Source organism: Elephas maximus, chromosome 25 (genome assembly GCF_024166365.1).
Source record: "Elephas maximus indicus isolate mEleMax1 chromosome 25, mEleMax1 primary haplotype, whole genome shotgun sequence".
In the NCBI taxonomy this organism is placed as follows: domain Eukaryota; kingdom Metazoa; phylum Chordata; class Mammalia; order Proboscidea; family Elephantidae; genus Elephas; species Elephas maximus.
In genome coordinates this window covers 33,096,641-33,120,923 of record NC_064843.1, presented here as the reverse complement: position 1 = coordinate 33,120,923, position 24,283 = coordinate 33,096,641, and the positions used below count along the sequence as shown (strand labels likewise).

Here is a 24,283-nt window from a genome sequence, read left to right as displayed (position 1 = left end):
AAAGACACCATTGTTCTGTAAAATGTTAACATGAGGAGAGACGGGATCAAGCGAATATGGGAACTCTCTGTACTATCTTTGCAACTCTTTGGTAAATCTAAAATTATTCCAAAATAAAACGTTTATTTAAAAAACATATTTTTTCTAAAGAAACATAGTAAAAATCTCTCTCCTACCCTCTTCCTTCATCCTTCCAGTTCCTGTTCCTAGTCTTGGGTACCCTCCCACAGATAAACAAAATATGAATAATATTCCTTTGCCCCCCTTTTTAGATGATGAATACCACACTGTAGAGATGCTGTTGGTGCCCTGCACCTACCACCTCGGACTCACTGTTCTGGTTCCTGCCAACTGCTTCCTTCTGGAAACACCTGCAAGTCTCCGCTTGAAGGCTTCCTTGCAGCCTGCATGGGGAGGGTGGATGTGCTGGGGAGTAATAACCCAGGAGCAGCCCTCAGCCTTTGTGGAAGGGGGCAGAGAAGAAATACCCCAGAGCCTTTTTTTTTTTTTTTCTTGCCTCTCAGTGGAGAAGTCTGAGATGTGTTCTACCTTGTTGCCCAAAGTTCCCCAGTGGGATTGAGCTTCTGTTTCCCACAGCTCCATATCGCATTCTTTCTTGCCTTTTTTTGCTACCCTGTTCCCCCCTCATTGTGCTCTCTGGGATCGCCTCCTAAATAGACTACTCACCCTTGAATCCTTGTCTCAGAGGGTCTGCTTCTGAGAGAACCCAAACCAAGACAGATACCTTAGCACTGTTCTTCTCCTTGCTATTTTCACTTAATAGTATATCTTAGAGACCTTTCCACGTCAATACACATAGAGCTGGCTTGTTCTTTTACATAGCTGTATAGTATTCCATTGTAGTCTGAATCGTGACCTATTTAACTAGTCCCCTGATGGACATCAGGTTTTTTTTTTCCCCAAGCTTTTGCCGGTATAGACAATGCTTCAAGAAGAACCTTGCGTATTTTTCATTTCCTATGTGCACAAGGCGGGATTGTGGAATTGCTTGTGTTGGTGACCTTTGGAGCCCTGTGCTATTTTGATGGCCAGTGGCCTACAGTTTAAATCTAGAGTGCCTGGTGGGGGGCATCAAGGCCCACCCTGATCTGACTCTAGGCATCTGGCTCCCCCTTCCCCTCAAAGCCCATTCCCACCACATGGCCAATTTGCTGTTGCCTAACACTCACAGCAGCCTCTCAGCCTTGACCATGATCTTGTCTCTGCATTTCCTCTTATGAAATGTTCTTCCCTGCACTTTTACCTGTGGAAATCTTCCTTGTCCTCAGATGGCCGACTTGAGTGCTGACTCCTCTGGGGAGCCTTCCTGGTGCCCCCAGGGAGTAGTACTCTCTTCCCTCCACTGGGCAACACTCTTCTTAGGTGTTGTCTAGTTACTGTGTGTATTTCTGCCTCCTGTGCTTTGCCGCAAGCTCTTTCAGGGCTGGAACTGTCTGAGTCACAGAACAGGCCCACATAAATGTTGGAGGAATTGAATTAAATGCGCCAGTAATTGCTGCATCCTGACCATTTTGTTCTGCTGTTTGCCAGCACGACCTTATGTGATGGTCTCTCAGTGGGGGCCTGGACAGAACTGGCCAAGACAGACGGCCTCCGGGTTCTACCTACCCCCTAGTCAGAGCTCTAAGGCCAAGGGGTGGGGCATTGTGTCCTCTAAGACAAGATAGTCCTTGTTTTAGTTATCTAGTGCTGCTATAGTAGAAATACCACAAGTGAATGGTTTTAACAAACAGGAATTTATTTTCTCACAGTTTAGGAGGCTAGAAGTCTGAATTCAGGACCCCAGCTCTAGAGGAAGGCTTTCTGTCCTTGTCAGCTCTGGGGGGAAGGTCCTTGTCTCTTCACCTTCTGTTTCCTGGTTCCTTGGAGATCTCCTGTGGCTTGGTATCAGTCTTCCCCCATCTCTGCTTGATTGCTTGCTTGTTTAATCCCTTATATCTCAAAAGAGGTTGACGCAAAATACACCCTACACGTGAATCCTGCCTCATTTACATAACAAAGACAGCCCACTCCCAAATGAGATTATAATCATAGCCATAGAGGTTAGGATTTATTTACAACACATATTTTGGGGGGACATAATTTAATCCGTACCAGTCCTCTTCCCAGACCTCAGGAAGAAGGTCATGGTAAGCAGCAGGTTAGAGGTGTGCCCCCTGAGCACAGCCCAGGCACGGGGGTCTATGAAGTGGTGGCTGTCCGGACATTGTTTTCTGAAAGCTGAGAGGTAGCACTGGAGATGATTAGAGACACAGGCCGTGGAGCCAGACTTCCTGTGTTCAAATCCCAGCTCGGCTACTTCCTGCATATGTGACCTTGGGCAAGTCACTTCTCTCTGTGCCTCGATTCTCCCTCTATAAAAAAAATAATAATAGGCTCCACCTCACAGGGCTGGTATGAGGATTCATCACGGTAATTCGTCTAAAGTGCTCGCGTGTATGTAGGAACCCCTGTCATTGAGTTGATTCCGACTCAATGACCCTATAGGACAGGGTAGAACTTGGAAACCCGTAGGGTTTCCAAAGCTGTAATCTTTGCAGAAGCAGACTGCCGCATCTTTCTCCTGCGGAGCTGCTAGTGGGTTTGAACCACTGATCTACCGGTTTGCAGCCGAGTGCTTAACCACTGTGCCACCAGGGCTCCTAGTATGTAGGAAGCACTTGATAAGTAAGCTTAGGGATGAATTTGATTCACAAGACTGGCGGGTTTCTGTAGAAATCCTAGCTCCTCTTTACAAAGAACCTACCAGAAACTTTAGTGAGTGCTCTGCAGGCACTCTTACTGAAGCTCACAAATACCTTGCAAACAAAGTATCCTTTTTTTTTTTAATTGTGTAGAATACACAGAACATAAAACTTCCCGTTTTAGCCACTGGCATTGAGTGCATTCACAATGCTGTGCAACCATCAGCACTATCTAGCTCCAGAATTTTTTTACCACTCCAAACGGAAACCTTGTACCCATTAAGCAGTCACTTCCCACTCTCCCTCCTCCCAGCCCCTGACAACCACTAATCTACTTTCTGTCTATGGATTTGCCTACTCTGGACAGTTCATACAAATGGAGTCATACAATATGTGGCTTCTTTCAGCCAGCATAGCATTTTTAAGGTCCACCCACGTCGTAGCATGTGGCAGTACCTTGTTCCTTTTTATGGCCAAGTAATATTCCATTGTATGACAATGGAATGTGTCTTATCCACACTTCCCAGTGAAGAAACCGAGACTCAGAGAGGCCACCTGACCTACGTAAGGCCACATCGCTCGGAAGAGGTGAAGCTAGAATTTAAGCTCAAGTCAGATGGGGTCTAAAACTCATTCTTTTCCTCCTTTAGCACTGTCTGGTTTACAAACACCTTTCCATCCAGCTAGGGCCATTTGCCTTCTCATAAGCACTCAACAGAGTCAGGATAATCATCCCCATTTTCCAAATAGGAAAATTGAGGGTGGGGGAGCTGACTGGCCTGAGACACCATGAGTTACCCAGGACTGAGGGCTCTAGCCCCCACGGCTCAACAACAAATATTGGTTTAAAAATGGCAGCCAAGAAGGTTATTGAGGTCCATCCAGACCCTGCTGGGATGGGGAGAGAAGTACACCTACACTTGTCCCCTTTCCAGCTCCATAGTTGTTCCAGTGGCCACCTGGGGAGCCATCCATGGGGCTGACAGATGCTGGGTCTGCAGCTGTGCCAGCTGTCCCCTCACGAACATCAATCCCAAAGTGGGTTTTTAGCTGCTGTTCATCAGCAGGAAATGATTTCTGGTGACCAGCTCCTCACACCAAGCACAGGGGCCCAACTGCTGACTCTCCAGCCTGACCAAGGGGATGGTGGGGGCTCAGCAAGCTTCGAGTCAGGAGATCTGACCCCTTGGCAGCTTCCACCTGCTGTGTGACCTTGGGCAAATCCTAGCCCCTCGTTGAGCCCCAGCTCACCAAATTGTAGCATGGGAGGGTTAGACAAGATAGATTCAGTGCTGAACAACATCTCACAATTCTTAGGATTTAAAGGGGCTTTTATGGAGACTGCAGAGAGTAAAGACCACATCTCTACCTCCTTCCAGTTTTATGTAAGCATCATGGGAAATAATTACAGCAATCAAGGCCGATGCCAGCTCTATCCTAGAGCTGTCTGTGGTGATGGAAATGTGTATCTGTCTTGTCCATGTGGTAGCCACTAGCCACACGTGGTCATTGAACACTTGAAATGTGGCTAGTGTGACTGAGGAACTGTATTTTAGTTTTTATTTAATTTTAACTAAATGCCTAGAGCAGGGCTAGACAGTTGGGCCGAGGGGCATGAGGAGAGAGGTAAGGACCATGCGGAAAGTGCACACAGCCCAGAACACTCTCAGCCCTTGTTGGTTTGAGACCTCCAGAGAGCACTGGGTTCAAATCCAGCTTCCACCAATATGCTATGTGATCTGAGCCAAATTCCGTCCCTTTTCTGAACTTCTAAATAGCTAACTAGGAGCCCTGGTGGAGAAATGGTTAAGCATTGGGCTACTAACCAAAAGGTTGGCAGTTCAAACCCACCCAGCGACTCTGTGGGAAAATGACCTGGTGATCTGTTTCTGTAAATATTACAGCCAGAAAACCGTATGGAATACTTCTAGTCTGTCGCTTGGAGTCACTGGGAGTCAAAATCGACTTGATGGCACCTAACTACAGGAAGTAACTAAACAGGGATGGTGCACAGCCCTGTCTGCCTCCAGGGCCCACGCTTTTTCTAGCGCCCTGACCCTCTCTTGTGGGTGGGTCCCCTTGATAAAAACAACAGCGAATGCTTGTGGAGCACTCACTGTATGCCAGGTGCTGTGCAAAGCCTTCTGCCTGTAGTAATTCATTTATTTCTCCCAACAGCCCTTTGAGTACCCTGGGGCTCAGGGAGGTTAAGTAACTAGCTCAAGGTCACACAGCAAGTAAACGGCAGCACCAGATTGTGAACTCAAGGAGGCTGACTCTGGAACCCATGTCTTCAGCCTAAGGGAGGCCAGAGTGGTGAGCCATGGCCCCCAGGTGAGGCCTGGCAGTGGAAGGCAGGGTCGCAATCATGACCATCACCTTCCTGCCGCTCCCTCGTCCCCACTCAGGCTTTTCCTGGGTGAGAGTGGAGTGACCCTGATTCCCTTAGGGTTGAGGGAGTCCTGGCTTGGGAATCCAGGGAGGCTTAGACCAGGCCTCGTTCACGCCATCTCAGCCATGCTCTTCCTTTGCCCTGCATCCAATGGTCCCTCATGCATGTGGTGCGCTTATAATTCATCATCTAAATCATGACACTTTAGAGGCTGAAACAGGGCACTAACCGCCAGGGACTCCAGGACAATAGGAAGAGCCTGGATACACCAGGGTGCATGTCACCCTCTTCATGCATCAGCATTTACAAAGTGCCAGCTCTGTGCCAGGGCCATTGCTCATGCCACAGGGACACTCGAAATTGTCTGTGACTCCTAAGGCCAGCAACTACCATCACAGGGAAGCCCAGGAGACTCCTGTCCCCTACTTGTGAGGTTAGGGAAGACCTCTTAGGGGAGATGCTATCTCCTCTGAGCTCCAAGGATGTTAACCAGGTGAAGAGGCTAGGGACAGAATGTTTCAGGAAGCTTCTGGGGAATGGAAGCACCAACCCAACTCATCTGAAGCTCAGACATGGGAAAGAAGGAAGAAAGGGGCATGAGGAAGCCCAAAGATCAACTGCCTTCTCTACTCATTGTCGTCAGGCAGCTCCAGCCCTCTCCTGCTCCTCTCCCCAGCTCTCCGTCCTCTGAGGTTCTTACTACCTCATTCATTTAGCAGCCATTTATTGTGCACCTACATCTGTACCAGGAGTTCCTGTTTGATTAAGGCACTTGGCTGTTAACCAAATGGTTAGAGGTTTGAGTCTACCCACAGGTGCCTCAGAAGAAAGGCCTGGCAATCTACTTCTCAAAAATCAGCCACTGAAATCCCAGTTCTCTGATACACGTGGGGCCACTATGAGTCAGAACCAGCTCAACAGCAGCTGGGTTTTTGGTATCATGTACTGACTCTGTGCCTAGCACCAGGGATTCAGTGGAAAATGAAACAGGAGTGGTCCCTGCCTCTCAGAGCTACAGAGTGTGGGAGAAAAGTGTTACCCAAGTACAGAAGTAAACAAGCCGGGTAACTAGGGACTGCGATGAGTGCTTGGAAGGGAATCAATGAGGATGTCGAGAGAGGGAAGCAGGAGTAGGATGGAGGAACCTTCTTAGATGCAGAGGACAGGGAAGGCTTTGGGAGAGTGAGGTTTGAGCAGAGACTCAAATCAACAGAGGCAGCCAGGTATGTGAAGAGTTGAGGGATTAAAAAAACTTTCTCAGGCAGAAGGAACAGCGTGTGTAAAGCCCCTGTGGCAGGAAGGAGCTGGGGGTGTTGGAGAAATAACTAACAAGTCGGCCAACATGGCTGAGTCAGGGTGAGGAGGCTCTAGTTTTGACTGAGGGCAGGGAGGACCTTGAAGGGATTTAAGGAGCCCTGGTGGCACACTGGTTAAGTGCTAGCTCCTAGCAGAAAGGTTAGTGATTCAAACCGACCAGCTGCTCCACAGGAGAAAGCTGTGGCAATCTGTTTCTGTAAAGATTACACCCTAGGAAACCCTATGGGGCAATTCTACTCTGTCGTATAGGGTCGCTATGAGTCGGGATCAACTCAGTGGCAATGGTTTTGGTGATGTGATTCCATTCAGGATTTTTAAAGAATGGCTCTTGGTCCTCCTTTGTAGTCCCTTTGTTCTAAGGATCTACCCCATCGCCCCATTGCCATTGAATCGATCCTGACTCATAGTGACTCTATAGGACAGAGTAGAACTGCTCCATAGGGTTTCCAAGGAACGGCTGGTGGATTCAAACTGTTGGCCTTTTGGTTAGCAGTGCTAGCTCTTACCACTGTGCCACCAGGGCTCTGTTCTGAGGATCTAGGGGCTTCCAATTCTTCAGCTCTGTGCGTGTGTCCTTCTGTCTTTTCTATGTCTACCACGTGAAGATGGGTGTTGAGCATAGGGTCCCTCTGACCTCAGAAGCCCTGACAAGGTACAAGTGGGATGTGGTCACTCAGGGCCCAGGTAAGCAGCCTGTTCCTACCAAGTCCCTCATTCTCAAACCTGCCCCTTTCCCGGAGGAGCTGCTGCATCCACACTCTGAGCCGCGTGTTTACCATTAGGAGGGACACCTGAATTTGGCTTCAAGTGGCTGTCTACAAGGAGGGGAGGGGACCCGAGCTGGGGCAGTGTCAACCACACACATTCCCAGCAGCCCTATCTGAGGGGTACCTGCTCAAGCCATTGCCTGCTATCTTTTGACCAAATAACCACTTGATTGAATGGCTTGCTTTTCAACCAGCTGCTATGAACACGGACTTAGGCTGGAAACAATTTGGACCTTGAAAACATCAGGGTAACGGACCTGTCTTAGATGAAAGGGATCCTGGAATTTTGGGCCAACAGGCAGGGCCGTGGAGCGTGGGCTCAGGAGTCAGATTCACATCAAGCTCCACCCCCTTCCAGCTGTGGGGCCTGAACAGGTTAGCCATCTGAGCTCTTTTTTCCTCCCCCAACGTGGTGTGTTAGTTCCCTATTGCTGCACAGCAAATCACACTAAAATTTGACAGTGGCTTAAGACAATGAACATTTATTGTCTCATATAGTTTCTGAGGGTCAGGAATCTGGGAACAGCCCAGCAGGGTGGTCTTGGCTCAGAGTCTCTAGGAGGTTGCCGCCAAGTTGTCAGCCGGGGCTGCAGTCACCTGAAGGCTTCTCTGGGGCTGGAGGATCCACTTCCAAGGTGGTGCCTCACGTGGCTGGCAAGTTAGTGCTGGCTGTTGGCAGGGGCCTTGGTTTCTCCCCCACATGGACCTCTCCTTGGGACTGCTCAAGTGTCCTCACAGCGTGGCGGCTAACTTCCTCCCAGAGTGAGTAAGAGAAGAGAGCAACATCCTTTATGACCAAGCCTTAGAAGTCACACTGTCCTCTCCACAATATCCTAGTCGTTACACTATACAAGAGCATAAACACCAGGAGATGGGGATCACTGGAGTACACTCTTTGTCCCCACCAGGAAGAGTTGCAGTGAGGGGTAAATGAGCTCACATATATGGAGTACCAGATATATAGTAAGCACTGTATAGAGGGATACCATGATTAGCTTGAGCTGAAAACTTACTACCCTATAACTGCTTCTTACTTTCTGCATCATTTCTAGGCATCCTGAAGACCTTCCGCCATCCTCCCATTTAGTGAAATGTCTATTGAGCACCTAGTGTTCCAGGCCCTGTGCTGGGTACTGAAGACACTGCAGTGAGGAAGGCAGCCTGGCCCCTGCTGTTCTGGGCTACCGTAGGACATAAGTCTGGACGATACAGCAGAGAGGCTGGCAGGTACAGAGCTGCTTTGGATGGGGTGGTCAGGGAAGGCTTCTCAGTGGAGACGGCCTGTGAGGTGAGATTTGAACGAAGTGAAGGAACAGTCATATTCATAGACCGGGGGTAGAAGCATTTCAGGCAAAGGGACCAGTGAGGGCAAAAGCCCCATAGTGGGAGCAGATGACCAAGTTCAAGGAACACAATGAAGGCCAGGGAGTAGGAGCAGGAAATGAGGTTGGAAAAGCCCAAGTAAGAAGATTGGCTTTTAGTCTCTGGGTCATGGGAGTCTTGGAAAGGATCTGAGCAGGTGGGGCTGTAGAGCTGGTGAGCAATGGTGGGATGCTAGAGGTATGTTGAAAGTAGAGTTGTTTTTGAAAGACTTGCTGTTGGATTGGGTTGGGGTGGGAGAGAAAGAGGGGTCAAGGATGATCCCAAGGTGCCTTACCTGAGCACCTGGGAGGATGGTGGTGTCATGAGCTGATGTAGGGAAGACTATGGGAGGAGCAGATTGGGGGTGGGAGATCAGGGGTTTTTGATTTTGGACATTTCAGGCATCTGGGAATGGCAAAGAGGCAGTTAGACATGCGAGTCTGGTGTTTGAAGGAGAGAATGGGTAGAAGATGTAAATTTAGGAGTTGTCAGATATAGGTGGTGTTTAAAGCCATGCGGCTGGATGAGATCACCAGGAGAGAGAGTGTAGAAAGAAGCAAAGAACACTGAGTTCCTCTAGCGCTCAGAGTTCGGAGGAGGAGAAGCCTGCAAGAAATGGTGCAGAAGTGACAAGAGATGGAGGAGGAGAATAAGAGGGGACACCCAGAGAGGAAAGGCACGGTGCAACACAGCCTGACTCTCTCTACCTCCACCTATACCTCAAGCAGCACCAAGGCCCTAGAGGCCCATAGAGCCCATCCTTCCCCTTCCATGCATCATTCCTTCAGAGATCTTAGGCAGTATTTGTGTCCTCCATAAAATAAACAAAACCCGACCTGTTGCCGTGGAGTCAATGCCCACTCATAGCGACCCTATGGACTGTCGTAAACATCCCAGAACGTCCAGTCATTCCTTGTTATATCATTTCTAGCCCTTCATCACTTGACTCACCCTCCCATGCCCCATTCCAGTTGTCTGTCTCTTACCAAGCAGGGCTCAGCGCTAAGCAGGACTATCCCCTCCCTCTATTTAGACTTTCTACCTTTATTAATGCAACTTTAGACAGAAGCAACTTTTTTGATAGCAGCATATATAGAAGAAATGAATGGGGAATGCTAAGGGGTTTAGGTTGAGTGAAGGGAAAGGGTATGAGGAAGGGAAGTGGGATTGGGAACATCTGAAAAAGGGTATGGGTTAGATCAGGGAAGGTCTTGACTGCCACACCAAGAAGTTTGGACTGAGGAAGAACGAGGGATCCAAAGAAGATTCTGGATTAGAGGAATGACACAGATGAATTTTGCTTCAAGAAGAGCCATGCTGGGTTTTGTTCCTGGCCTTGTCCCTAATTAGCTCTCCCATGCTCACAGGTCAACTGTGGCTCCCGGATGAGCCAGCGTAGGGCAGGGAGGCCCCACTCTGTGCAAGTCGGGGGTAGTGGCTACAGGCACAGAGGCACCACAGAGCAGGGAGGGCTCTGGGATGGCAGCAGTTCCACTGGTTCCCCCACATTTCCGTGAGGGCAATGAGGCTGATATTAATGAGAGGTAATTATGGGCACCCGATGGGCCTAAGTATAGCTCAGAGACAAAGGCGGTGCGAGGCAGCCAGCTGCTTCCTACTGCAAGGCTGAGGCCTGCCTATTTTAAGACCTCCCCAGGGTGAGGCTCCTGCCACCCAGGGGTGCTGAGGGCTGGTGCTCACTGGGCTAGGAAACCTGACAGAGAGCTCAGAGGAAGTCAGTGTGACCACACCCTCAGCCCATCCTGCTCAAACCCTCTACTCCCAGAGGGGGAAACTGACCCCAGAGAGGGGAAGAGACCAGTCCAAGGTCACATCAAGTAAATAGCAGAGCCAGGATTTGAATTCTGTTCAACTCATGCACTTTCCATTCCGCTAGGCAACACCCCTAAACTGGAAGCCTTGACCTGCTCCCAAGAAGTATAGTGAGGGGAGTGTGACTGATGTTTATCTAGCACTAAGTTCCAGAGGCTTTCTATATGACATCATGGTTAATGCTCATCATAATCTTGGAAAGTAGGGATCACTGTCCCCATGTTATAGAAGGGAAATCTGAGGCCCAGGAAGAGTAATTAAACTGCCAAAGGTATCACAGGGAGGAGGGAAAGAAGTAGAACCCAGTTCTGCCCTGTCAGGTCAGCTCTGAGATTTGCACATTGAAGTTTACTGGGAAGTCTCAGGAACTCCTGTGAGAGGTGAGGGGAGCAGAATTGTGTAGAAGGAAGAGTTGAAACAAAGTACAGTCACAGAAAAGGCTGCAGCTGACCCTGTGGGCAGTTCTGGAGTGGGGATGGTCCTTCAGGGTTGTTCTGAATTGGGGTAGGGGAGCCAGGCCTTTGTACTGCCCAAGTCAACTGGTTATCAGACACAGGCTGCCTCCAGGGAAGGAGCATACCCTTGGATGAGGATCTCCCTTTGGCTGAGAGCAGCTTCTGGGCAGGGGCACAGCTGTGAATGTCAGCAGCCAGTGCTCCTGGCCACTGAAGGCATGAGAGCCTCCAAACTGAAGGAGGGATCTGGGTGGCCACCGCAGCACCCGTACCATGTCCTACTGCATTCATCCTTTCACCCAATTCAGTGGTCTTTGGTATGTTCACAGTGTTCTGCAGCCATCACCACTGTCTGGTTCCAGAACACGTTTATCACTCCAAAAGGAAGCCCCACTCCCATTCGGCAGTTATTCTTCCTTCTCTTTCCCCTCAGTCCCTAGCGACCACTAATCTACTTTTTGTCTGTATGAATTTGCCTATTCTGGACATTTTATAGAAATGAAATCAGACAATTTATGGCCTTTTGTGTCTCTCTGCTTTCATTTATATTTCAAGGTTCATCCATGCGGCAGTACTTCATTTCTTTTTATTGCTAAATAATAGTCATTGTGGATATACCATATTTTGTTTATCCATTTACCTGTTAATGGGCATTTGGGTTGTTTGCACTTTTAGGCTGCTGTGAATAAGCTGCTATGAACATTCGTGTACAAGTTGGAGTGGCTGTTTTGGTGGGGGCATGTGGACAGGGTTTGGATGTTATCATGGATCGAATTGTGTCTCCCAGAAACATGTGTCAGCTTGGTTAGGCCATGATTCCCAGTATTGTTTGGTCATCTTCCAGTTTGTGATTGTAATTTTATGTTAAAGAGGATTAGGGTGGGATTATAACACCCTTACCAGATCACATCCCTGAGCCAATGTAAAGGGAGTTTCTCTGGGGTGTGGCCTGTACCACCTTTTATCTTACAAGAGATAAAAGGAAAGGAAAGTGAACAGAGAGGGGGGAGGACCTCATACCACCAAGAAAGCAATGCCCGGGGTCCCTGCACAGAGAAGCTTCTAGTCCGGGGAAAGATTGATGAGAAGGTGAACAGAGAGAGTAAGCCTTCCCCTGGAGCTGATGCTGTGAATTTGGACTTTGAGCCTACTTTACCATGAAGAAATAAATTTCTCTTTGTTCAAGCCATCCACTTGTGGTATTTCTGTTATAGCAGCACTAGATGACTAAGACAGATGTGTAGGTTGGGGTGCTTTCATGTGTGAAGCTCCTCAGGGTGAGGGACAGAGTCAAAGAAGGGCAGAGACGCAGGGTGGGCAGTTCCCCCCCCACTGCCACGTTCCAACACAGAATTTGGAGGAGACCAAGAATTCTGACTTTAAACCTGGCTTTCTGGGTAATTATGAAGATATATTTGTCAAGGTAGGAGAGTAGGACATATTTTGTTTGACAGTTTTTTTTTAACTTGATTTGGAACTTTTAAATATCTACGCATATAGCAGGTGAGCCTCCATAGGTACTCGTGTTCTGAGCCCCACAGTGTCCGGGGAGGCCTAGAGTTGGAGACTCCACTGATCTTAGAGCTTCTCCTAACTCTGAGATCTGCAGCGGTGTGGCTGACCTTCCAGGCACCTGTCCCCTCCCAGTCCATTCAACTGTCTGACCCTTCTCTGTCTTCTCTCCCCAGGATAGCTGCCGCCCAGGAGAGGCGACCTGGGCGCCCTGCTAGGGCAACGGCCCCTGCCCCGTGGGCCGGGATCATGAAAGGCCTCGGTGACAGCCGCCCCCGCCACCTCTCCGACAGCCTGGACCCACCACACGAGCCCCTGTTCGCAGGGCCTGACCGCAACCCCTACCTGCTATCACCCACAGAGGCCTTTGCCCGCGAGGCTCGCTTCCCTGGGCAGAACGCCTTGCCAGGAGATGGCCTCTTCCCACTCAACAACCAGCTGCCACCACCCAGCAGCACCTTCCCCCGCATCCACTACAACTCCCACTTCGAGGTGCCAGAGGAGAGCCCCTTCCCCAGCCATGCCCAGGCCACCAAGATCAACCGGCTGCCTGCCAACCTCCTGGACCAGTTTGAGAAGCAGCTGCCCATCCACCGCGATGGCTTCAGCACACTCCAGTTCCCCCGCGGCGAGCCTAAGGCCCGTGGCGAGAGCCCCGGCCGCATTCGCCACCTGGTCCACTCAGTCCAGCGGCTCTTCTTCACCAAAGCACCCTCACTGGAGGGCACAGCGGGCAAGGTTGGTGGCAATGGCAGCAAGAAAGGTGGCCTGGAGGACGGCAAAGGCCGGAGGGCCAAGAGCAAGGAGCGGGCCAAGGCCGGAGAGCCCAAACGGCGCAGCCGCTCCAACATCTCAGGCTGGTGGAGCTCTGATGACAACTTGGATGGTGAGGGAGGCGCCTTCCGCAGCAGCGGTCCAGCCTCTGGGCTGATGACCCTAGGCCGCCAGGCAGAGCGCAGCCAGCCACGCTATTTCATGCATGCCTACAACACTATCAGCGGGCACATGCTCAAAGCTGCCAAGAACAACACCGCAGAGCTGACCGCCCCACCACCCCCGCCTGCTCCCCCAGCCACGTGCCCCAGCCTTGGGGTGGGTACCGACACCAACTATGTCAAGCGAGGCTCCTGGTCCACTCTGACCCTCAGCCACGCCCATGAGGTCTGCCAGAAGACTTCAGCTACCTTGGATAAGAGCCTGCTAAAGTCCAAGTCCTGCCACCAGGGTCTAGCCTACCATTACCTGCAGGTGGGTCTCTGCCAGGGTCAGGAGGGTGAGGAGACACCAGATTGAGGCCCAGCTGTGCCACAGATTTACTTGAGAAATCGCTTCTCTCTGGGCCTCTGTTTACTGGGCTATGAAATGGGTGGCTGTGATACCCACTAATAAGGGAATTCCTTCCATTGGTCATGCTCTCAGCAGGCTTTAATTAGGGCCCTTCTGAGCCCAGTCCTGGGAGACACAGTAGGAACTAAAACATGTCCCTGTCCTTTAGAAGACAAAGCTGGAAGCTGTACCATCCCACTCCCCATCGTAGAGCCAACTGTCACATGCTATTTGTCAGCCTCATGCCTGCCTCCTCCACCAGACTAGGGAATCCTTGAGGACAGGGACCGCCTTTATTGGAGCCATATGTCCCCAAGGCCCAGGACAGAGTCTGGCATGGAGGAGGTACTCAGGAAATGCAAGAAGGAGGTGGGAGGGCTGGGTGGACAGGTGGACAACTAAGTGAACAGAGCTAGAAAAAAAGAAGACACAGTCCTGGCTATCAGCATGCTGGGAGGAGGAAGATGCATGAATAGATAGTCCTGTCAGTGCTATGGGGTGTGATAGAGATCCCGAGGAGGCCTGGCCCAGCAGGGGGGACCGATTTCTCCTTTCAAATGCTAAAATCGATTGAGGCTTTTATGCACCAAGGCCACACAGCTTGAAAGTAGCAGAAGGTTCAGAGAGGTGCGGCCTGGCTGCATACCTCTACAGGGCTCTCAAGAGCAGAGCAAGGAGCTGTGGGTGGGAGTTACAGGAAGCAGATTTCAGGACACCTCGCAATGGAAGGGGTTGCTTCTGTAGGTAGTGAGCACCTCATCCCAAGGGGTATGTGAGCAGCCCTGGCCGGCCTTGGAAACCCACCTTAGGCTGCATTTTGACCCCGGTGAGCTTTAAGATCAGACAAAGCCCTGGGTTCTTATCATTCTGTATTAAATTCCAGAGACAGTGAGACTGTGGGGGAAAGGACAATTTCTTTTTCAATAGGAGGAAACTGAAGTCTGGGCAGTCCCCTTCCTGAAAAACATCAGGGAAGGTGGTGTGTGACCTGGCTTCCTCTCAAAATGGTGTGGTTTGTTCTGGTCGTGTGAAAATGCATGGAAGCACCTTGAGCCCTGCAGGCCCTGGGGTTTGTATTGCCTGCCTGGGTTATTGGGGTGGGCTGGGGGGAAGGACAGGGACAGGTTTTGAGCAGAGAGAGACAAGGCCATGTTCCCAAGGGACAGGTGAGGGTAAGGCAGGTGGACTAGCCTGTTGTTTGGGAGCAGAATTCTCAGGCTCTGCTGACTGGCTGGGCAGTTATCACAGGGGTTATAGGAGGGCTGAGGGAGGTCTCTGAGGTGGAACCTCAGCCAGAAGTCAACCAGTGGCATTGAGGGCACCGAGAAGGGTGTGGCACCTGTATGAGCATGGTAACGAGGGGAGTGTGCATTTGTGTGTGGGGGGAAGAATGTGTGTGCTATGTACACTGTGAAACGTGTGTACCTGTGTGTCCATGATGAATGTAAGGGGTGGACACTGTATGTGTTGAGGCAAGGACACAGTGAGGTGGGGACATGTCAAGTTGTGTCCACAGGCAGCGGTTGCTGGTGTGTCTGTGAGGAGGGGTATGTCCACAATGAGGTGTAAATGCAAGCAAGGGTGAGGCTGTGAGGTGAGTACACTCTGCATACATGTTAAGGGGTGTGTACGTGGTGAAGTGGTTGCCAGCATGTGTCCTTGGTGAGGTGGTGTGTAGTAAGCTGTAAGTGCTTGCTGAGGGGTGTGTGGGAAGGATATGCTGGCTCTCTGTGCACGGTGAGATGTGTGTACGCAATGAAGTGTGTTGACTCTGCCCTGACTGAAGTTCGTGACAGTGCTGAAGTGTGTGATTACTTCATCATGAGGTGAACATCCACTGTGTGCACATGACAGTATCAAGTGAAGGAGGATGTAGGCTGTGTGCTGCCTCAAAGCAGCCGATGGAGCTTGGCTGGGGAGGGCTGAGGAGGCCTCCTCACTGCCACCATCACCCCTGGGGATGCGGGAGGTGCAGGGCTACCAGGGTCCACACTGCCCTTACAGCTATGACCTCACCAGCCTTGTCACTGTCCCTGTTCCAGGTGCAGATGGGAAAACTGAGCCCTTTTCTACCTAACCACATGGCTGCTTGAGACCAGGCAAGCCCCTATTTTTCTGTATCCCAGTTTTCCCACCTGTGAGACAAGGAATGTTGTTTGGCTCTAAGGACCCCGCCCCCATGCTGGTGTGTCAGTATCCTCTGAGCACCACCACCACCAGCCTAGGGCCAGGCTCGGGTTCCAGGTCTGAAGACCTCTCCTGTCCTCAGGCCTGATGTTCTCACAGTGGCAGGGGATCGTTAAGTACCCTCAGAGAGTGTGGGTGAAGTGACCGGAACACAGGGGCGCCAGAAAAGGTAGCTACAGTGGAGATCGTTGTGATCATGGCCTGGGACAGTTTTGCTGGGGCAAACCCAGTCTGGGAACCGTGGCAAAATCTTGTGGCCAGCAGAGGGGCAGGGACTTGCTAAAGGCCACTTAGTGAGGTTGTAGTAGGGCCAGTTCTGGAACCGGGTATCCTCCTTCCCAGACCAGGGCCCTGCTTTGCTGCTGGGTGGTTTCCATGTCAGTAAACCCAGCACAGAGGCCAAACTCTCCGAAGTGGGGAGCGAGGGAGCTTCAGGGCCCGGAGCTGAGGGTTCTCACCTTTGGCTCTCTTTCCAGGTGAGTGGCCCGAGGCCTGGTGGGGCGCCGGGGAGGGTGGGCTGCCCCCTGCGCCACCCCCGCTGAAACCTGCCCTCCATCCGCAGGTGCCCGGCGGCGGCGGCGAGTGGACCACCGCGCTGCTGTCCCCGCGCGAGGCGGACGCCGCGGGCGAGGGCCCCATCCCGTGCCGGCGTATGCGCAGCGGCAGCTACATCAAGGCCATGGGGGACGAGGACAGTGACGAGTCCGGCGGCAGCCCCAAGCCCTCGCCCAAGACGGCGGCGCGGCGCCAGAGCTACCTGAGGGCCACGCAGCAGTCGCTCGGAGAGCAGAGCAACCCCCGCAGGTAAGCGCGCAGCCCCGCCCCTAGACCCCGGCAGGCCCTGCCCCCTGGGAAAGTCTCTCCTAAGTCCCACCCGGTGAGAGCTTCGGGCACTGGTGAGTCCTGCTTCCTAGGGGCCCCCACCTCAGGGGTGAGGCCTGCCCACCAGTGAGTCCTGCCCGAAAAGGGGACCCGCTCTCTTAAAGTGAGTCCCGTCCCCGTGGGAACCCTGCCCACAGACTAATTCTGGCCCTTGGAGCCCCGCCCCTTCAGGTGAGCCCCGCCCACACTTGAGCTCTGTCTGCGCGTGCAAGCCCCGCTCCCGGGGAAGCCTTGTCCCTTAGGTGAGCCCCTTGCAGGTATGTCCCGCCTCTGAGAACCTCGCCAGCTGTGAGCCCCCGCCCCCAGCCCTGCCCTACGGGTGAATCCTGCCCTCCGGCCTCAGATCCAGGCCTTTTAGTGAACCTGCCCTCAGGTTAGCCCAGTCCCTGAGATTCTCGTCCTTAGCTTGGCTCCTCCCTTGGATGAGTATACCCCAGAGAACCCTGCCCTTTGGTGAACCGCCCCATGACCCCACCCACAGTTAAGTCCTGACCTCAGGTAAGCCCTGCACATAAGGAGAATCCCTGACTCAGGTAAACCCTGCCCACAGGAGCTACATCCCCAGGTGAGTTCTATTTCCACAGAGAGGCTGCCCCTTTGGATCCTCTTCAGGTCAGGAGAACCCTGCCCTTAATGAGACCATCACACTTATCAGCACTGCCCAGGAGACCAGAGCCTCTGTAACAGATCGCCATGCTAAGCTCCAAAATTCAGCTCCAGAAATCAAAGAGAGAGACAGCCTTCACCTGCCTCATTACCCTTCCTGGAAGTCCACGATCCTGCCCCATTCTCTTGCTTTAAGACTTGGAAGAGTTAGTGGGAACAAGCTCATTCCTAGTTCTTCAGATAGCACCAAGCAGTAGCACCAACCAGAGAGGGGGCAGTGTACTCAGAGCAAAAGTCCAGGTGGCTGATGCAGAAGGCAGGGGAATGGGTGGAACACTACTGCCTACTCCCAGGTCTGCCCCTCTCTGAGCCTTGGTATCTGCACTTTAGGTGAGGGGACTGAGCTGGATGATCTCTAAGACCCCTTCTAGTCCTGAGGTCCTAGGATTCTGTGAATGACCAGAGGGCATTACGGTGGGAGAGGTGGGCAGGGCCAGGGCATGGACCTTGAGTGACCTGAAATCAATAATTATAGTAATAGCAGTACCAGTAATGGCCGCTATCTATCAGCATTTACTGCACACTGCCCCGGTGCACCATGACCGGCATCACGAAATCCTCACCACAGCCACAGCAGGCAGGTGGTGTCATCCCCATCGTACAGGTGAGGAAACAGGCCTAGCAAGGGTTGGTGACTTTTCGAGGTCACCCAGCAAGGAAGCTGAATTCCAATTCAGTTTCTTCTTGTCTAGGACCTGAGCTGTTGGCTGCTCAGCCTTTATTCCCAGAGCAGGGATTGGAGGAGGCCCAGGGTCAGGCAGGTGTGAGAAAGATGGAGGCAGGGAATGGGGTGAAGGGATGAGTCTCCAGGGACCTGTGGAGTCCATCTGGTCACTGTGGCAAAACTGGGGCCGTTTGGGCAGCCCTAGCCTGAGGCCAGGGTATTAGGCCTCTAGGATTGTCCCAGATGGGCAGGGAAGAAGGCAGGGGACTGTCAAGGTGGGCTCCTCTGGGGTTGGACTCGGAATGGTCAAATGCAAGCTGGTGCTGCCATCTCGTGGCTTCAATGGGCATGACAGGCGAGGGCCACCTCTACTCTCCAGATTCACCATATAGTCAAGGCCTCCCGAAAGCTGGGTGCTCTCCCCTTGCTCTGCACCTCCAACCACCATCTGGGCTGGCAGTGACTTCCCTTTTACCCTCTGCTACTGGATGATCTTGGCCAGCCTTTCCCCCTCTGGGCCTCAGTTTCCCAGGCTGAACAATGGGTGGGCTGAGCCCCGTCTGCTCCCCACCCCCACCAGGAGTCTGGACCGCCTTGATTCAGTGGACATGCTTCTGCCCTCCAAGTGTCCGAGCTGGGAGGAGGACTACAATCCCATCAGCGACAGCCTCAACGACTCCAGCTGCATCAGCCAGGTGAGGGTGGTGAGCAAGCTGGAAGGTCAGTGGGCTTGGGAGGGTCCCAGCCTCTGGCCCTTAGCTCATTGACTCCCACCCAGGAAAGGGACAGATGTCCAGGTCCTGTTGAGTGGTCCCCACATGTCTGCAGTGTGCTTCCGTTTGGTCTTCGTCCCCAAGGCTCCCTGTGTGTGTCACTCTGCTCCCCCTGCAGTCCCTGTGGCTGGAGAGCACAGTCATGGGGCCTACACGTATGGCTTCTTGAGCCGAGGACCCTGAGGGAGGGGCCACACCACTGCTGTCAACCAGGCTGGGGCCACAGGCCCCAGGGTCTTGCCACCTCTCCTTGGGTTCTGACCCATGAGTACAGGGAACTGGAGACCTGGGTTCAAGTCCCAGTCTTGTCTCTGACAGTAAGACCCAGGACAAGTCACCTCTCCTCCCTGAGCCTCAGTTTCCTGACTGACCACAGGAGGGTGATCACTCCTAGTTCAAAGGGTTGTTGCAGGGCTTTGAACCGGTTCATTTTGGTTACAACTCCTGCTGAGAATTTGCATTTCCACCCCAGATATACTGAACCAGAACCGACATTTTAAACAAGATCCCCAGGTGATTCTTATGTATAACTTCCTGGGAACTTGTTCAAAGCCCTGGTTGTTGTGAGAACTAAATGAGATAAATAATGTGCTCAGCAAAGGGCAGCTATCATTATGGTTGTTATTATCATCTTGCTGTGTAACCTTGGGCAAGTTGCTTTTCTACTCGGGACCTCAATGCCCCACTTATTCGGTGAAAAGCTGGACTCCCAGGGCCCAGCCAACTCTGCCACTAGAGCAATAAGCATTCTGTGCTGCGCTTTTAATTTACAAGCTACTCTCGCAACCCTCAGCTCCCTGAGCCCTCACCACAGTCACCCCCAGGAGGCCTTGTTGTCCATATCCCCATTTCACAGATAGGAAACTGAGGCTCAGAGAGATGCGGTCATGCACCTAGGAGGAGGCAAAGCCGGGCAGGGATCTGGGACTGTCATACCCCAGACCTGGACCCTAGCCTCTGCTGTGTGTGCAGTACTTCAGGGTTTTTAAAGGGAAGGCCAGCCAAGGCTCAAGGGTTCCCCCCATGCAGGGATGAATTACACAATAAGGAAGGGGCACATGGGCTTACTTGTGCGTACTTACTAATCTGTAGTGAATAATTTCACCAGTTTTTCACCACGTCAAAGTGAAATTGTTCACTACAGATTAGTAAGTAAACGCAAGTAAGCCCATGCGTAGCCTGCTTACTGTTTAGTCCACCCCTGCCCCCATGGGGTGGAAGAAGAGACGAGGCCTGGAGCTGGCAGACACCCGCATGTAGGAGCACAATGAGGCAGTGGGGCAGCCAGGTGCAGACCAGCTCTTCTCTGGGCAGGAATAGGTCTTAGGCTCCACAGGAAGGCTTTGGGGCCCCGCCTCCTCACCACTCCACAGTTCTAGCCTGGCCAAGCCCTCCCCAGCACTATCATTCACAGACTCCCAGGAGAGTAACCTCAGACGTGGGGTAGGGTAGAGGGCTCCAAACCCGTGGAACCCTTTGCCCTTGCCACCCTCATCCAGGCCCCACCAAGTCTGACCTGAACGGCTGCCTGGCCTCCATGCCTTCCACCTCCAATCCATTCCCAGCGGCCAGAGGGAGCTTGTAAAAGACGTAAGTCAGATCACTCCATACCCCTGCTCCGAACCCTTCCATGGCTCCCCTCTCACCCCGAGTGAAAGCCAGAGTCCTTACTTGGTCTCACTAGGCCCTGCAAAGTCCAGGCCCTGCCTCCCTCTCAGGGCTGATCTCCTACAAGCTCTGCTGCTCACTCAGCTCCAGCCACTCTGGCCTCCTTTCTGCCCCTCACACATCAATGTGCCATCTTATTCCTGCCTCAGGGTTGTTGCATTCATTGTTCCCTCTCCTCTCAAATCTTAGCAAGAATCAAATGTCACCTCCTCAGAGAGACCTTCCCTGGCCTCTGTCTAAACTAGACCCCAGGCACTGTTTCCTCGCCCTGTTTTATTTTCTTGTGGGCACTTATGCTATCTGAAATATCTGTTTATTTATCTAATGACTGTCTCCCTCTTAAGAGGGTGGGGATCTTGCTGTCCTGTTCCTCGTGGTGTCCCCAGCATCTAGCACATACCAGTCCAGGGCAGGGCCCAGCAGGTGTTTGCTGAATGGACAGTACCCCTCCCTGTCTCCCCCAGTTTACCAGGTTCTCTTGTCTCGCAGTCTTCCTGTCTCTGTCTGTCTCCCTCTATTTTTCTGTCTGTGTTCTATCTCTCCTAATGCACATTTTTCTCTGGGTCTCTCTAATGTGTCTGCATTTCCATGTTTCTCTCTGTATCTGTCTGTCATGCATGCCCCATCTCCATCCCCTGACTGGCCCTGGCAACTGGAATAGTTTTGCCCTTTGACAACACAAGGCCTATGGTATCACCCAAGCTGGGGACCCCGGCAGCTCTCTCCCACCATCCTCTACCCAGCCCCAGCTGTCTCCTAGCCCAGGGTCCTATGGCTCCCCCATGCCCCTATATTCAGGAGCTTGAGCTGACCCAAGCTGTATATGTGGCCCCAAAGTTGGAGATGTCCCAGCTCGGGCTGTGTCTCTGAGGCCTGGATTCCTACCAGAAGGAGCCCCTGTCCCACCAGGTACTAGACTGCTTATGCCCTGCCTGGGGAAGAGAGGGCTCTGGGCACCATCCCTGATCAGTAGATCCTGGTGAGCTGCCCACCCAGGTTAGACATGGCAGACGGGGGATCCATGGCCCAGGGGTGAGGGCAAGAGAAGGACTTATAAAGAGCAGCATATAAGTCCTCAGCCATGCCCAGCCCCACGAGGAGTGAGCCTCCCATCCCAGGATGAACCCAAGTAAGACATCCTAGCATCTGGGCTTCACCCAGTCTGGGAGGAGGTTAGACAAGCCAGCTCCAAGTTTTCTTGTAGCTAAGCCTAAATACCCCACTCCAGCCCCCAACCCTGGTCTCCCTATAACCCTTCCCCCTCTCTTTCCTGCAGATTTTTGGACAGGCCTCCCTGATCCCCCAGTTGTTTGGCCATGAGCAGCAGGTCAGTATGTTTGCCATTCTCTCATCCCCTAAACCCAGAGTCTAGGGCCGGGTCTTAGGCCTGGCATCTGAATGGTCCTAGCCCCGCTCCTGGGCAGGTGCAGAGTCACCACCAAGAAAGCTACTGCCAGTGAGGATGGAGTTTAGGTCCACAATGGTGCCCTGATGCTCCCCTACCTGCCCTTATCACTTCACTTCTCTGTGCCTCAGTTTCCTCTTAAAAATAGTAAAGAATGAGTTCGGTTTTATGGATTAGACAAGAAATGACCTCAGGTTAATGGAAGGCATTCCCTGAAATTCCTCTGGCTCCATCCTCAAAGTTAGATCAGGCCTGAGGAGGGTTTTATTTGGATGGGCTGGTGGCTGGGGTCTGCTGCTGTTGGCCTCTAGACCCCAGACCTGAAGTCCCCTGGCTTTTCTCCTTTCTAGGGCTCCAGCAAGCTCTTTAAGGATGTTGGGGTGTTGGAGTGAATGGGGAGAGTGTTTTACCAAAGTGGGTGGAGTCGCTGCCAGGCTTGGCAGTGTGTGGGTGCCCTAAGGGTGCTGCCTCCCAGGCACACCTATCTTGGCCCCAGAAGTGGACCCCTCCCTCCCAGGCTGCAACTCCAAGACCAGAAAGTGGGGCAGGAAAGGTGCTCTGAGCTCAACCCCTCAGGGTAGCCAGAGTTGGTGAGGGACTTGTTCAAGGCCATACGTTCTGCAGGAGCAAAACTGGGTCCACATCTCCTGATCCCAACCACAGATGCCTCTGTCCTCACTCTGCCTGTCATAGTTCCTCTTGAACACATTATTCCAGAAGGTCTTTGGGGAGTCCACAGTGGGCCAGGTGGTAAAGGTTGTTCCCATCTTCTCTGAGCCTCCTCTAACAGCAGAACAATACCCACTTCAACAGGCTTGTGGTAAGGATGCCGTGTGTTAAGATACAAAGCCCCAGGGCAGTGTGCTCCACACAGCGGGTCCTTAGTGATACACACACCAGCAGCACTGGCCAGCTCATCCACACCCCCAGCTTGGGAGCATCTTACCAGCATTTATAAATCCTCACGTTCATGCTACATAGCTGCCCGTAATAATGGGTGCAGCTTCCCGGGTACTTCCTCTCCCAGGCACTGTTCTGAGCACATGATATGCATTATTTTATCTTGACAACAACCCTATGAAATTAGGACTATAATTAGCCCCATTTTATAGGTTGGAAACTGAGACACAGAGAGATTAAGTGACTTGCCTAAGTTCGTACTGTGAGTTGTGAGGAAGGGATGGACCCAGGATCCAAGCCCTGGCAAACTGCTTCAAGAGCTGTGCTGTTACTTGTAGTCCCGAAGCAAGACCTCATTGCCCTTGGCAGTCACAAAAGCCTCTCAGTGTGCTTCAGGTCACAGCGAGAGGATAAACAGTTCTCACTTTAATGCCTACTCCCATGAATTCTGGCTCTGCCACATGGCCTATATTTTAATATATCAGCGCTGTCAGGTAGAACCTTCTGCGATGATGGAAATGTTCTATAATCCGTGTTGTCCAATTAGGTAGCCACTAGTCATATGTGGCTACTGAGCAAGCGAATTGGTTAGTGTTTCTACACCAAAACTAAACCTGTTGCTGTCAAGTCGATTCTGACTCATAGCAACCTGCAGGACAGAGTAGGACTGCCCATAGGGTTTCCAAGGCTGTAAATCTTTATGGAAGCAGACTGCCACCTTTTTCTCCCACGGAGCGACCGGTAGGTTCGAACCACTGAACTTTTTGGTTAGCAGCCAAGCACTTAATTATTGTGGCCGGCAGGGGTCCTAGCGTGACTATAGGAGCCACTAGCTACATGTGGCTATTTAGGTTTAAATTAGCCACATGTGGCTAGTGGCTCCTACATTGCACAGATTTAGACCTTTCCAAACATAGTCTCCAAATTGGGTGGGAGCTATCTTGTCATTTTATCTGATGCTGTCTTAGACAAGTGCACAGGCATCCATTTCAATTAGATGAGGAAAAACTGACCCAGAGAAGACAGTGATGGCCTGAGGTCACACAGCCAGGTCGGGGCAGAGCTGGCCCCCAGGCCCAACTCCATCTTTTGCCCCACATAACCCTCAGTCTAGCCCAGGCCTTCCCCTAGGACCTCCGCCCAGTGCCCATCTTTGGGCAGCTAACTCACTAGGTTATATGCTGTGGTCCTCGGTTACCATCGTGGCCTGAGGCATGGGTCGGACAGACCCTTCCAGAACTCTTGGAGAATATGTATTGTGAGGGGATAAAATAGAGAAGCAGAGCCATAGATTTGGAGGATTCTACATGGTCATCTCTGGAGGAACACTGAGAAACCATCTAGACGAGGTTGAACTAGATGCAAGTGGCAAATAGCATGTATGCCACCACTTTAAGTACTGCCCATGGCAGACATCACTAATCAATCCTCACTGCCACTATCCTCATACCAGTCTTATCTTCTCTCAC

General features: G+C 52.0%; 1 protein-coding gene across 1 annotated transcript in view; it reads left to right on the top strand.

The window, feature by feature from the left end:
- The window catches only part of DLGAP4 (DLG associated protein 4), a 197,329-nt gene that overhangs the window by 105,426 nt on the left and 67,620 nt on the right, over window positions 1–24,283 (top strand). Inside the window, exons 3-6 of the mRNA XM_049868738.1 lie at window positions 12,520–13,591; window positions 16,419–16,660; window positions 18,649–18,763; window positions 21,786–21,836. Of these exons, the coding sequence (XP_049724695.1) occupies window positions 12,593–13,591; window positions 16,419–16,660; window positions 18,649–18,763; window positions 21,786–21,836 (1,407 nt within the window). The 5' untranslated portion in view covers window positions 12,520–12,592. The remainder of the gene's footprint in view (window positions 1–12,519; window positions 13,592–16,418; window positions 16,661–18,648; window positions 18,764–21,785; window positions 21,837–24,283) is intronic.